This window comes from Opisthorchis viverrini (assembly GCF_000715545.1).
Source record: "Opisthorchis viverrini unplaced genomic scaffold opera_v5_64, whole genome shotgun sequence".
NCBI lineage: Eukaryota > Metazoa > Platyhelminthes > Trematoda > Opisthorchiida > Opisthorchiidae > Opisthorchis > Opisthorchis viverrini.
In genome coordinates, this window is record NW_008751720.1 from 200399 (window position 1) to 216073 (window position 15675).

The following is a 15675-nucleotide window of genomic DNA, read 5'->3' on the forward strand; positions in this document are numbered from 1 at the left end:
TTGCGAGCTAGCTGCTTGTGACTCCATCCCAATTCTGATTGGTTGCATTAGGGCGAGCGCGTGTTCAAAATACTGGCAAGCTGTGGTCAAGCCTTGACTGATTTTGTGACTCTTTTGTGTTTGTTCCACACAACGCACCGAAAAGTGTTACGAGTAACGAGGAAGAACACCAGTCACACAAATCCAAGCTTGGAGGTGTGGTTCCACGAGAACCAACTGAATTTTCAGGATGTGTTTAGGGGAAACCAAACCGTCATTTTATAGACTTTATACAGTGATTGACTGGGAGCAAAATTAATCAGAAATTTCACTAAACGCACCGACTAGTCATCGTCACCTGTCAATCAGAAGCGAAAGCCCATACAGGATTCCAGAGGCTCCGCCTTTCTGTCAGCCAATCACACTGGCGCAGACGTCAATAAGCACACTCCCAACCATGTCTGCTCCCGACGTGCTGAAGGCTGCGTCCACGGAGCCAGATCCTGTGAAGCGGATGAATATATACCAGAATATAGGTGAGTCTATAGTAACAAGCTAATTGCTCATTTCCAGTCAGGACAGAGGTCTCTGATCCAGATGAGGTCGCAATAAAAGCCAAGGAACAAGCCATACTTGAACTCGGAAATATGATGGCAAAAAGCTCAGACGCAAAAGGTTAGTTTGGATGAGAACACCACATGCATAGATTTTTGATAACGTTCCATCTGCGTCCTCGTCTATTGTCCTGTGGGACTAGCATCTCTCCATGTCGTGTATTTTATTGCCTTTGGTTTCACAGTAGCGTGTTGCGCGGCCAACACCATTTATGGAGGTGGAGGGTTCATCGAAATTAGTTTTTTCTCCAAATTTAGCCCGTCGACATATTTTCTAGATGCCACCCCACAACCCTTTGTTACGGAGTGGAATTTAGGTAAAGTAGTGATCCCATCTGCGACTGGAGTGCTGAGTTAGTAGTGTCTCTCCCAGGCGACTGGTGTGCCCATGTTTATGAATGCATCAATTCTGCCATCCAGCAAAAAAGTACCGGCTTGAAAGATACAGTCCTATGAATGCGCACTGCGATCGCCCAAATATTGATCCTGACCGCCGGTGCGTTATTAAACATAGTCGGTTCTGTTCCAATGACGCGTGCCGCGCGCACGCATCAGAAATTTGAGTTTGACTTTACTTCCTGAGCCCTCCAGCCAGACCAACCCCCCGGATGTCCTTCAAGGAAACCCTAATGATCGTGGTTCAGATTTCCGTGCCGGGAGCATGACGAGAGGTCCCAGAATAAAACATTACTCCCTCTAACTACTCTGTGCGTTGAACTTTTGAGTCATATGCCCAATGTGGGATACCTTAGCCAAACCCCCTTATATCTAGGTGAGCAGAAACATCATTTGACCCTACATCTCTTCATTCACTGACTCCATCTCGCTCGATTCTTTACAATTCAGTTGGCTTTCAATCGCCTAACCGGTGCTGCTCCATAGAAATCTTGCTAAATTCGAGGGACCTGTTCCAAATTTGTGCCACCAACATCCGTACTCTATGTTAACTCGGGAAACAGGTAGCTATTGCTCAGACCTTATTCTATTGACGTGTGTGTTTGGACTCCACACATGTCTATAAAACCCTAGTTCGCTCGTACTCCCAAAACCATTCGGGGAAATTCAGATTTCTCGAACTTTACTCTCCTGGTTTCTGGTGATTCTGACGCAATAGCTAGTGGTATCTACGGTCCAGGAGTTGTGTTTAGCCCCAGATTTGAGTTTTTTACTGTATTGGATTCCGTTATACAGTCGGCTTTGCGCGGTGAGATTGAATGTGTCAGTCAATGTCAGTGCAGTGTGATGCACTGACTCCAAAGAAGCATGATGGTCTCTGGCTCCTTAGGGGTTGCATTTACCAACGATTTGATCTCCAGATGCCAGAACAACGCTACATGTATAAACGCCCACAATTTTAGTACTCGTGTATTTTCCAGGTGCATACAACTCATTTGACCGGTCTGTTCCAAACAAACATGTAGCACCCTTTCGGCGTCTAGCTGCCATGCCACCAAGGGGGAGCAAGAGGGCTGGTATATTACCAGGTTGCACATGTCTAGACAGAGGAAGTAGAGAGGCGGAGGTCGGGTTTAAACCACGGACCTAACGGTCAGTAAATTCGCGCTCTGCACTGACGACTTCACTCCGAGACATTTCAATGACGACATAGCGGAGAAAGAATCCTCGTTCTCCCGAACGTACGAACCCCCATGTGCTTCCTACTACACGAGTGAGGTGAATGACCTGTCCTTTGTATATACGGCAGCCTATGGCTGCCTAGGTTGGGAAGCTACTGGGTCCTAGTCTATTCCAAATAACGAAGCTTTTAAACGCGTTGTCTGATAATTTCCTGGCCCTACATGTTGGGGGTTCAAACAAGTCTTACAACCCATTTCCCTATAAGTCCGAGTACCTCGGTATTCTACCTACCGTCACTGTCGTATGTAAGATTTCTTAGCCAAACCTGGCCGACAACCCCAATCGGCTTTTGGGGGTGTCCCAGCCAACGTTCAACTTTGGGTTACATCGACAGAGATACCTTCATGCCACGTCAACCTATGTGTGGTGACTTTAACTGGGTCGCGATATTCCCTGCATACGGCAGGTCGGATGGGCGGAAACGAGCGATTTCCAATGTCTCCGATCTACCAGCAAGCAATCGTCTGTGCACCCTTGGTGTGTGTACTTCCTTGAAGACTCGTACTAGTCGGATTATCAGCCGTCCCTTGTATATTGTTTCTGCCTATGCACCGACTGAAGTTTTAGAACTGCGAAAAATTGATCGAATACTAACCGCTCACCCGCCACGATGATTCCATATATTGTCCTAATTGCTGGAGATCTCTGCGCCCATGTAAGACGCCCTAGCCCATCCGTCGCACAACTTGGTAGCATTTTTAATTTTGGTGCAAGGTGTAATGACAGTGGTGGATATGTGCCAGAAATGTACACTGACCACCAATTTTTCCTCACCATTACTGGGTTCAAATCCCGTTATGCTACTCAGCCTCCGTACCATACAACAACCATGAGCCAGACCAACTTCATAGTCGTGTGCTACCGGTGGCAACAATCTACACTTGACCGTCACTCACTCTGAAAAACACGTCGATTTAGACCATGCTGTCCTCCGGTGTAGGTTTTCATTGAATTTCCATGGTAAACTTAAGAAGCAGCTCTCCTGATTAGCCTTCACAAAGCCACTTTAGGCAAGAATTAAAAAGGCGCATCAACTTCTTTGACGTTTTGAAAGTGGATTCTTGAGAAGACGTCCGTAAGTGGTCAGGGATCGCTATACGTACGACCGGAAATTCGGCATGTGTTGTTTCTGGCCACTAACGGTCTCTGTCACTTCTTGATACAAGACGTACGCTATCCGAACCGCAGCATAATTCGGTTGGATGGTTCGTCACACGTCACTTCAGTCGAAATCTGTGTTTAGATAAGGAGGCATCCTGGAACCAGGAAGCTCAGGAAATTGAAGGGCGCAAATGAAAGCAAAACTTTTCCTAGGTCAAACTTTCGCTTTTTTTAAATTTTTCAGGTTTATTCTTACGCCCTTGACTAAGCTCCCGGTGGACAGTCGACAGTCTACTTTCCTTGTCATCATCACCACCAACTGTGCATGACATCAGTGTTTAACACTAATACTTCGCTCCATACAACCGTAATTTATTTGAAAGCCTCATTGTAAAGAAAAGAATAAAAGTAGATGGGGACGGGACTTAGTGTTATCGTACCACATTCATTCCGAGGTGCCTACATCTCCCTACACTCATTCAGGCAATCTGGATAGAAACTGACAACTGGAACGCCAGTGACATCGAGTAGCAGCCACGTCTAGCAACGTCTCCGACCAGGCGCAGTGGAGATCAGGTGGTGCACCGACAATACCCAAACGTTTCGTAATTTCTTTCGTACGCCTCTGATAGGTCAATTGTTAACCACCTTGCTTCCCCGTGTCCTCCTGTAGGAATTACTTTTTAAATGTAGGAATTCACCAATGCGGTAGGATGTAGTTGAACCCTTTGTTGATGAATAAACTGCGTGTGAAACCGCGAAACTTTTTTCTAAAGATTTTATTTCGGTCGACAATGCCTTGGGCTGAAGCCCAACACATTTGAACATACTGCCAGGTACTTACGGTAGGAATGGACTCTCACTTTAGAGGGGTATCTCTGGTCAGGATTACTTTGCGTGTTCACTATTCTGCCTGCACTTATCGTATCATAGTCCCATCTTGCAAAAATTCGGCTTATTTAGCACAATATGATATATTTTATGTAGTGGTGCTTTTCCGTTTGCCCCCCCCCCTTAAGACAGCAATACATATGGTTGCCTAAGACCTAGTGGTTTGTCCACTTTTAACGTACACATGTCAACCACGTAGATAAATTCTGGGTAGTTGGACGTTTGCTCCGAATAAGCCAGCCGAAATCGCACACCGCTTCTAAGGAAACCTTGCTTTATCCGTAAGTTTGTGCAGTGAAATTCTGTGACTGAAAATCGATCATCCTTCAAAGGCTCATCGGGCATCAACGCACATATCAAAGTCTACGAGGTGTCCACATCAGGACACCTTCCAACATCCAGGAATGGGTGGCGAAACCCAATTTTTGAAGAATTTGATGGGAGAGAAAAAGTGACAAGTCATGAACACAAGTTGGCTTAGGATACAAGTAAAATGCAATTTTACAAGTTCTTGATCCAAAGGGCTAGAAATGATGACTAATATCTAAGATCTTGAGGAAGTGGAATTAGAAAATCCATCTTTCGTGGAAGCTGTTAGAACCCATGTTACACTGATCAGATTTCGTCGGTCGGGGAAGACGTAATAGAGATCCGCATGACTCCGTCTAAATATAATCCAAAAAAATCATGTACAACCGTCTCAAGCATGACAGTGCGAAGTCAAAGTGCTCGAAATGGAGAACCGATCTACCTGGAGGCCACAGAAGTTGGTACGGGAAGTCCTGAAGCGTAGAAAATGGGTCGAATGATTTTACACTCGATATACCCCATTTGCTAACCTAAGCACCTTTGTATACGTTATTCTGTGTTTGGTTCCCGTGAGCCTAATATATGTGCCTTCACACATTATTTTCCCTCTTCATGCAGGGCTGGCTGATCTGATTGTTCTGACCCGACCTTTCTTGAAACAAATCAGCAAAGCAAAAGCCGGTCGGTTGGTGCGTACTTTGGTGGACCTATTTCTCAACCTCGAAGCGGGCACGGGACGTGAAATAGACCTCTGTCGTGAATGCATTCAATGGGCGAATGAAGAACGGCGGGTATTTTTGCGTCAGGCTCTGGAAACTCGTTTAATAGGACTCTATTATGAGAATGGACACTATGAAGAAGCGCTCAAACTAGGTATGTTTACTGCTTTGCCGTGCTTGTGCTTATCCATCTTCATTTTCCTCATTAGTTACCCGAGTTGACTTTATGTCTTATATCTGTACACCCGCTTTTTCGTAGTCGATGTGATTAGGCCATTCACTTTACCATTTGTGAGGGACAGACTTTTCCATATAGTTTGAGTAGGCACTCTAGCTTCTGACATATAAATGATGCTGTGTGTAGCAGCCATTCTCTAGTACCCTATGAAACATGATTCAAGAACTCCATTTTCAAACCATGGTCACTATTCATTTTAACCCACGGCATCTTTCCAGGCAGCACTTTACTAAGAGAACTTAAAAAACTGGACGACAAAGTTTTGCTGGTCGAGGTTCAGTTAATGGAGAGCCAAGTCTACTATCGTCTAGGAAATTTACAGCGGTCCCGGGCGGCTCTTACCTCCGCACGCACCACTGCCAATGGAATCTACTGTCCGCCAAGGCTTCAAGCATCATTGGACCTACTGTCCGGTTAGTGCCTAGTTTATACAGTTTATATATAGTTTGTATATATAAACATAGTTTATATAATTTATGTAGTACCTTGTGATCTTTCAACTATAAACACCTGGATACTCATCATACCCCACATCAAAAACGTATAATCCATAATCCCCACCAACAAACCCTTGGCCCTTAGAAGCAGCCGCTTTTCCAAAACCATCCCGTAATCCCGCAAATGAATTTCACATATTCCTACACCACACAAACAACCAAGTAGTCAACCACAACATCCCCAAAATTCACCTCAGATAACACACAAGTATTCCACCCCGTCAAATCTCAGAGAATTTGCGATCAAGATGGTGTGTCAGTGCTACTGCGGCTGCTTTTTTTTGATAGTGTATGTATTTCCCTGGTATGTGCGCGTTCGGTGTTTCTGTCTGTCTCTAGTTTGTTTCGTGCTGTCGGGTATCGCCGGTTCCGATTCACTGGACCAGCCGGATCCCGGATAGCGATTGGGCTTGTGTGGCACTCTCGTTCTGTGATCCCGGTAAACTGAGTAGGCGTGTCGCACCAGCCCACCTACCTGTCGGTAGGACGGTCTTGATGACCACGCACAGTTGTTTTAGACTTGATGCGAGCTATTAATGGACGGTGATCCGAATTCCTTGATAAGTTCTGCTACCTCAAATGGTTGCATTTGGCCCCTTGTAGGATAGCACGTGCTTGTATTGGTCGAGTACATTTTGTCTGTCTACACTAGGATCTTGATTATGATGAACGAACGGTGTGGACTGGTGTCGGCAATTGGGCACCGTCTTCTTTGACGGCGTTTACTAGACGCATATTTCGGTCACTTTCCTCTCCGGCTTTGGATGCGAATGAGCCTATTTTTGTTCTACTATTGCATGGGCATTGTTCTTATGATACTGAAGGATTTGACTATCGGTGCTCTTGCGAATTGTTTGCTGTTTGGCGTCACGTTTGTTATCGCTAATTCTGTGGTTCCGGCAAACTGACTGAGTATGTCGCACTAGCCCAGCTACGTCGGTTGGTTAGGCTGATGTTGGAGATCATGTGCAATGTTTGTCATGGTTGGACCTTCGAATTGACTAGCTGCCTGCGGTGTCTGGTTGTTGTTTTGCGTGTTCCTTACTGTTGGCCCCGATGCGTATGCTGGGCCGTCGCCGTCCGAATGGCCAATGCATCTGTTAGTGAGTGTGTTTTTGTTTTGTTTCTATACTGAACAAGATCTGATGGTTTTGTGGAATTCGGTGGATATTACTGCCGATGTTTTGTCACCCCGTGGGTTGGATGTCGTTTGCTCGCTGATCGAACATGTCAATCCCACCTGTCGCCCCTACTATCTCATTCCCCCCGGTATCGCCGGTTCCGATTCACTGGACCAGCCGGATCCCGGATACCGATTGGGCTTGTGTGGCACTCTCGTTCTGTGATCCCGGTAAACTGAGTAGGCGTGTCGCACCAGCCCACCTACCTGTCGGTAGGACGGTCTTGATGACCACGCACAGTTGTTTTAGACTTGATGCGAGCTATTAATGGACGGTGATCCGAATTCCTTGATAAGTTCTGCTACCTCAAATGGTTGTATTTGGGCCCTTGTAGGATAGCACGTGCTTGTATTGATCGAGTACATTTTGTCTGTCTACACTGGGATCTTGATTATGATGAACGAACGGTGTGGACTGGTGTCGGCAATTGGGCACCGTCTTCTTTGACGGCGTTTACTAGACGCATATTTCGGTCACTTTCCTCTCCGGCTTTGGATGCAAATGAGCCTATTTTTGTTCTACTATTGCATGGGCATTGTTCTTATGATACTGAAGGATTTGACTATCGGTGCTCTTGCGAATTGTTTGCTGTTTGGCGTCACGTTTGTTATCGCTAATTCTGTGGTTCCGGCAAACTGACGGAGTATGTCGCACTAGCCCAGCTACGTCGGTTGGTTAGGCTGATGTTGGAGATCATGTGCAATGTTTGTCATGGTTGGACCTTCGAATTGACTAGCTGCCTGCGGTGTCTGGTTGTTGTTTAGCGTGTTCCTTACTGTTGGCCCCGATGCGTATGCTGGGCCGTCGCCGTCCGAATGGCCAATGCATCTGTTAGTGAGTGTGTTTTTGTTTTGTTTCTATACTGAACAAGATCTGATGGTTTTGTGGAATTCGGTGGATATTACTGCCGATGTTTTGTCACCCCGTGGGTTGGATGTCGTTTGCTCGCTGATCGAACATGTCAATCCCACCCGTCGCCCTACTATCTCATTCGCCCCGGTATCGCCGGTTCCGATTCACTGGACCAGCCGGATCCCGGATACCGATTGGGCTTGTGTGGCACTCTCGTTCTGTGATCCCGGTAAACTGAGTAGGCGTGTCGCACCAGCCCACCTACCTGTCGGTAGGACGGTCTTGATGACCACGCACAGTTGTTTTAGACTTGATGCGAGCTATTAATGGACGGTGATCCGAATTCCTTGATAAGTTCTGCTACCTCAAATGGTTGTATTTGGGCCCTTGTAGGATAGCACGTGCTTGTATTGATCGAGTACATTTTGTCTGTCTACACTGGGATCTTGATTATGATGAACGAACGGTGTGGACTGGTGTCGGCAATTGGGCACCGTCTTCTTTGACGGCGTTTACTAGACGCATATTTCGGTCACTTTCCTCTCCGGCTTTGGATGCAAATGAGCCTATTTTTGTTCTACTATTGCATGGGCATTGTTCTTATGATACTGAAGGATTTGACTATCGGTGCTCTTGCGAATTGTTTGCTGTTTGGCGTCACGTTTGTTATCGCTAATTCTGTGGTTCCGGCAAACTGACGGAGTATGTCGCACTAGCCCAGCTACGTCGGTTGGTTAGGCTGATGTTGGAGATCATGTGCAATGTTTGTCATGGTTGGACCTTCGAATTGACTAGCTGCCTGCGGTGTCTGGTTGTTGTTTTGCGTGTTCCTTACTGTTGGCCCCGATGCGTATGCTGGGCCGTCGCCGTCCGAATGGCCAATGCATCTGTTAGTGAGTTTTTTTTTGTTTTGTTTCTATACTGAACAAGATCTGATGGTTTTGTGGAATTCGGTGGATATTACTGCCGATGTTTTGTCACCCGTGGGTTGGGATGTCGTTTGCTCGCTGATCGAACATGTCAATCCCACCCGTCGCCCTACTATCTCATTCGCCCCGGTATCGCCGGTTCCGATTCACTGGACCAGCCGGATCCCGGATACCGATTGGGCTTGTGTGGCACTCTCGTTCTGTGATCCCGGTAAACTGAGTAGGCGTGTCGCACCAGCCCACCTACCTGTCGGTAGGACGGTCTTGATGACCACGCACAGTTGTTTTAGACTTGATGCGAGCTATTAATGGACGGTGGTCCGAATTCTTTGATAATTTCTTCTACCTCAGTGGTTGCATCTTGCCCCGTGTATTCTGCGCGAGTTCGCATTGATTTCAGCACCTGTATATGTTCGCTTGGGCTTTGACTATCTATGTGCGCGTGTTGGCTTTTGGGCGATAATGGGATTGGAATTCGGATGGTATTGGGGTTGTTTGAAATGTGTTGTTTCTAGTCTTTCGTCGTTTTTTCTCTTATTTTTGTCTTCTTTTTGCTGTTTTTTTTATTTTTACACTTGTTTCTCTCTGGTTTTTCTGCGATCGGTCGTAATGTCGTTTATTTTGTTCGCTTCTTTTTAGGGTTCGTCAGTAGGTGGTTCATTCGGTGTTTTTGGCCGTGTGTTACCTGAATATACTGCTTTTTTGTGAGTTATTTCCAGTGTCTATTCGCTCACCGGGTCTCGCCACTTACCGTTTGTCCTCTCCGTGTTGACGGGCTTTTGATTTCATCTGGATTGTTGAATTAAGTCTGCAGTGAAATGAAGTTGAGTTCATGGTTCTTGAACTGAGAACTCTGTCCGTAGGTAATTTCTTACGAGCTTTACTTGATTCTCTCATTAGTATCATTAATTAGTTTCGTGCTTCCAAGATTGTCTCAGAATATGTAAAGAACTTCGAGACAAGGTAAATATATTGAAAACTGGCTTCATTTGCACTCTAGTTGTGAAAGGTCATCAGTGGGTTGGTATAGGAGAAGGTCACTTTTTGATGCAGCTGTATTTGGATTTCATCCTGCCTATTTTTACCGTCCTTTTTTCGCTGTCTCGTTATTTGCAGGGATTCTCCACGCAGCTGACGAGCGCGATTTCAAGACTGCCTGTTCTTATTTCTATGAAGCGTTCGAAGGTTTCGATTCAATAAGTTCAAACCATGCAGTTGATGCACTGAAGTACATGCTTTTATCGAAGATTATGTTAAATTGGTGAGTAGAATTCGTATCTGTGTGTGGCGGGGCAACCGTCCGTGGATATGCAAGTGTGAAATGCTGGTTGAGGAATCCAACACGGTTTTGTCATTGATGATCGGTAACTAGGGTTTGCCTGGTTCACGCTTATTCCAGCGCAGTAGTGAATCAGGATAGGTAGGTTTGTAACTCACATTTGCCGTTCCGTAAGATTTACTTCATATCATGCTACCAGATCACGCCGTTCCCATAATCACCATCGTCGGCATCAGGGAAAGCAACATCAGTCTTTTCACTCATGCTCCACCGCCATGCGACCACGTCTGTCTCATTATATTTGAAGCCTTGAAATAAAAAGAAGAAAACGGTGAATGAGGAGTGGACCTGGTGCTAGACTATCGCGGGCATTGTGAGGCGCCTACACTCCCAAGCGCTCAGTCAGGCAATCTGGAAAGAAATTGATATCGACTAGTTGCCATTTCTTTCAACGTCTCCAGCCAATCTTGGGAACCCGGAAGACGGAGCGCAGCAACTAGACATAACCTCTTCCTAATCTCTTCGACATCCTTCTGCCATATCGCAGTTCGCGTTATTCTGAAGAAGGCGCAGTAGAAAGTTTCGGCATGTGTAGCCCATATTCGAGCCACCGCAGCTGGTAGTGATAGGGCGCGACTGAAGTATCTGCTGCTCAAGCAAGTACCTCTTTCTATTCCCAGACGCAACTACATGTTTCTGAGTGCGGATACTATTGGTGACTAATCCTGCACTAGTTTCGTAACCCATTTTTCTCGTGCTTACCCATTCATACCAGATTTTTGGTAAACTATCATTGTGGATTTACCCTTCATGGGTTTATGGATAGCTGTGGTTTTTTTGAGAGTATGGTTACAGTATGCTTGTCCGTGGCAGGATATTTTGTATTCTTGATATGGGGCCTCCTTCGATTTCGATATTCTGCAAAACGCTGCTGGAAAAACTGGGCACACCGAACTAAATTTGATTTCGACTATATGTAGTCGGGGTAAGACAATAACTGTTTGGACAGAAACAACCGAAATGACACTCAAAGCAAATAACACTAGAACAAATACCTTCGTCTGTTGACGGTTTGTGTGTCGAAAGACTGAAACTGAAAGTCAGAATACTAAGAAATTTCGTGACATTAATTTTCACGAGCCAATAGAACGTGGTGAAATCACAGCAAGCTAAATTTTAATATCATAGGACTGCAAGCCTCATATCAGCCAAACAATCACTGAAACTACTAGTTGGTTGAATTTCATTAAACACAAAAAAATTTATACGATTCCAACTTAATGATCAACGAGTGTTCAAGACCACTGGTGATTCTCAAAAACATTATATTTTCTCTAAATTTTAGCCCTGAAGAGATACCAAACATATTGACTGGGAAACTAGCTCTAAAGTACAACAGTCCTCATCTGGATGCTATGCGTGAAGTGGGTCTTGCTGCAAAGAACCGGTCATTGGGAGATTTCCTAGCTGTGAGTCGATATCTTCTTCCACGTTTTCTGAACCACTTCATTGAACCATTTTTTTTCTGATCATTCCAGTACATAACTAAGTGTTTTTTTTTGTGTAAAACCGACGAGTTTGTCCATTTCAGTTGAGTTGAATCTTCACTTCCGGCTTTCTAGTTGTAGACAGTTTACGTCATACGTTTCTCAGTTCGCGTTGTCTCCTTGTGTCGTTATCGTTCTGCTAGCCTTATCTCACCGACGGTCCAACAGTCAGCTCGTAGCTTGAGGGTCTCTGTGGATAACTTCCGTCTAGGACTCTTGATTATCGGTCCGATTAAGGGATTCGCCACTCTGTGAACTGAGTATCAACAGTAGGAAGGTTTTCTCGATGAAAATTTCCGTCTTCTGCGAATGTGAAAAACTGCTCCCAATCTCGAACTCCTCAAGTGATGAGGAATTGTGAGGGTCTCGTACACAGGATCAACGACTTTTACTCAAAGCAATGCTGGTGCACTATCCCGCCAGATTATGGGTCTTTATGGGACGTGGCCTGGTTTAGCCGGTAAGCCACTGTACAATGCACACACATCACACGGTTCGTTGAAGTGGGTCACAAATGTAATACAGATTAAAGATGATGAAGCCGGAGCGATGTACAAAACAAGGAGCGTTGACTCGATGCCCACAGTTGCCAATGTTTTCGTTGTTATCATATCTTTTACTTCACTTCATTTAGGCTAATTGGATCGCACTATACAGGTCCGCCGCACTGAGCTAGATGGCTCAAGTGGTTAGAGCGCAAATTTACTGACCGGAAGGTCCGTGGTTCGAACCCAACCTCTACCTCTTGACCTCCCCTGTCTAGGCTTCGGGCAACCTGGGAGTATCCCAGCCCTCGGGCAACCTTCGGGTGGCATGGCAACCGCCGCTTGAGCATCTCAACTACACACCATGTGAAGCGAAAAATCTCACCGTACACTCAGACAACCGGCTGTCTGAAGCAGCCGGTTGCCACCAAAATTCTCTAAAAAGCACTATACGATTCATTTTTGTTACCTCTCCTCCTGGAACCATTTTAATATCCCCCTAAAGATGGTTTCACGAGCAGAGTAACGTATCTTCGTCGTGGAATGTATGGGGAAAATAGTGAACTTAGTTTGAGTTCAATATTGACGGAAACTCGGGGACTGCGCCCACCTGATGTTGTTAGAGTTTCCAACAACCATTTGAGTGGTGTGTTATGTCTAGATAAACCGTGATTTTTACGTGAACTTTCAGCAATTTCCTAATTTGTGGCTACTGTTCCGCGAACGACCCATCTATTCTTTGGTGCGATAATAAGTGAACCTGCTGTACCCAGTTCTGATAATTACCATCCGTCCCAATCAGAAATCCCGCCAATGTACTCTACTACTGCAGATATACTACACTATACCGAGGTATTCAGATCCTCCAATGCGTTCTTTAGTATATCTGCTTTTGTGGTATTAGTGAGACAGATGCCTTCATGTTATCTTCGGTTTATATTTGGAATTGAGAGAAGGAGGAAGCTTTTTGTTTCTCTACCGAAGTTTGTGGGATGAAGTGATCTTCTTTTGAATACTGGCTGGACATAGACTGCATAGTTCAAGATAGCCCACTGGTTGAGGTGCAAACTTACTGACTCGAAAGTCCGTTGTTCGGACCAAACTTCTACATCGCAACTGCTCCTGTGGCAGCCTGGAAGTAACACCCCTCTCACTTTTTCCGGTTGGCCTGTCTGTTCGGCGCCAACTATTATTATATACTGCGCACTTCTTTTTTCTCTGCTGTTGTTTTTGGCTGTCCCAGTATTTTCAATGCAACAACCTTTCCTTGCATAGAGGGTTGACCTCTGGTACACGCATCTTGTTTGGTATTCGCCGTAAATTTCCACCCATTCTGACGTGTTTGTTCGATGCAGGTCCGAAACAAATACCCAGTGGAGCTGTTAGAGGATCCCGTGGTCAGTCGTCATCTGAACTGCTTCTACGATACCCTCTTTGGACAAAACCTGCTGAAGCTCATTGAACCATACTCACGTGTGCAGATTGGCCACATTGCAAAATTGATCAACTTACCGCTGGTATGTTTATTCTGCTGGTTTTGAAAAAATGTGACGTGTTTTTTATAAATATGTAGAATAAGCACAAGAGACTAATATTGCTGTAAATAGGTTACCTCTGGAGTGTGATGGAAAGGTTTAGGCTCTGTGAATCTTTCAATTATTGTCTGACTGCTGGGGATTTCAGGGCAAGCATATCGATTAAAGCTGTTTCTTGACAAAAGCTACCCTTGGTGGTCAAAATGAACCTTTTGAAGCAATGTACCTGATATGCATAGTCTCGTAAGCATTATTATGGTCATATTCGTCGCTATAGAACTGGGTATCTTTGGCTTCTTTGTTGCGGAAAATGCACCCCCCCTGTGCTCGCAAAACTCTTTGCTTTGACTAACTTCTAGGAGACAAAGTCCCTGAGTCCAACCTATCCGCTGATGTGGTGATGAGACGTTTCAGTTATATGTACCCTTGAGCATTGACAACGACCACAGCAGACTATAGAGTTATGCAACTTACAGACTTACCTATGCACTCTGGGAACATCTATTCGGCCCTTGGCTAGCTTTTCTAGAGCTTCCTTAAATGTCCCCGTTTGTCTATTTTGTCTGTTTGTTCGAACTGTTGGATTTGTCACATCATCTTAAAGTGTGTTTTCCCTTCTCAGGATGTTGTGGAGAAAAAATTATCCCAGATGATTCTGGACAACGAGCATAACGGTACGTGTCCTTATCGTTCACTCTAGTTGGTTGTGCTGACAATGCTGTTCTTTTGGCGATTTATGCATTTGATTCCCTATGAGTCTCGCCTTGTGATGGATAATAGACACTGAAGGCATTCCATAAAACAGGACTGTAACATGCTCGCCTGATTCAAGGTCTAATAGACAAACCGTCGTGGAAATCTGGCAGCGGATGCTGTCATTCCTTTTGGATTTGTCCTGGTTTTCAACGTTGTTTGCAACCGTCTGGCTATACCCCCTTGCTTACGGTTTGTTATGCTCTCTTCCGGGCAGAACGCTTAATGCCTGTCCTTTTATTTATTCTCTCTAGGCATCCTAGATCAAGGATCTGGTGTACTGGTTCTACGTGAGCCCCAATGTGAGGGTAAAGATTATCCTCATGCCCTCGCTGCTGTCCACTCGCTGAATGGAATCGTGGATATGTTATTCCAGAAAACAACAAAACTAAAATAACTTTCCGTCGCCGATTCCTGTTGTGAACGGTTGATTATCATCTCGTGTTACCTGCTCAGTACAGTTCTTCCTTGAAATCCCATTTGTTTGGTTTTCTACCTTTACTCCCGCGGGGTATAGAAGGGATGTCAACTCCATGGCCATGTTCCTATCTCGCCTCTCTCCATTCTACGCCGATGGAGATTCAGTTTTCAAGTTAATGTGCTACTTAGCAATATACATTATTCGCCATTATGCTAGTGGAAACACAGCAATTTGACCCATTATCTAGCAGCGAGGTTCACCTGCCTCGTTCACTAATACCAGCCAGTTTTAAATTACAATCCTTGGTTCACACCAAGGTGACTCCATCCTGCCTCAGTCGTCCCAACCCAGGTTGTTACGCATTTGTTGTTGTACTGCTTAGTTAAACTCTTCCGTTAAGGGATAGATCGTGTTGGTCTGAAAACTAATATGTTATTAAGCAGTATCAGCCTAATTTACTTTTAAGCGACTAGTTCCTGAGACGGCAATAAAGGGCTCTTGGAGTGCCTCGAGTAGGCTCTACTACTATGATTGGTCGGCTGCTAGATCCACACACATCACAATCCAATTTTGGTTCCACTGAGGAACTTCATAGGCCACACGGAGACCAAGTCGTTTCATTTGACTTTAGACCTTGAGATGTCCTCGGATGCGACAAGGCATACACGAAGGAGCTGGTAACCATCAATTTTTGGGGCCGACCACTT

At 45.2% G+C, this 15675-nt stretch overlaps 2 protein-coding genes across 2 annotated transcripts in view; one reads left to right on the top strand and one right to left on the bottom strand.

The window, feature by feature from the left end:
* Positions 1–337: 337 nt before the first annotated feature.
* T265_13406 (hypothetical protein) lies at positions 338–15028 on the top strand (the record flags this gene model as incomplete). Its single annotated transcript, XM_009168760.1, has 9 exons — positions 338–515; positions 553–654; positions 5151–5405; positions 5708–5902; positions 10065–10209; positions 11573–11696; positions 13615–13776; positions 14417–14468; positions 14802–15028. Coding segments are annotated over 9 exons (1356 nt in total), but the record flags the coding sequence as incomplete, so codon positions are not given.
* Positions 10420–15675, bottom strand: part of T265_04072 (hypothetical protein) — a gene marked incomplete at both ends in the record, with an annotated part of 45644 nt that continues 40388 nt past the window's right edge. Inside the window, one exon of the mRNA XM_009168718.1 lies at positions 10420–10535. Within this exon, the coding sequence (XP_009166982.1) occupies positions 10420–10535 (116 nt within the window). The remainder of the gene's footprint in view (positions 10536–15675) is intronic.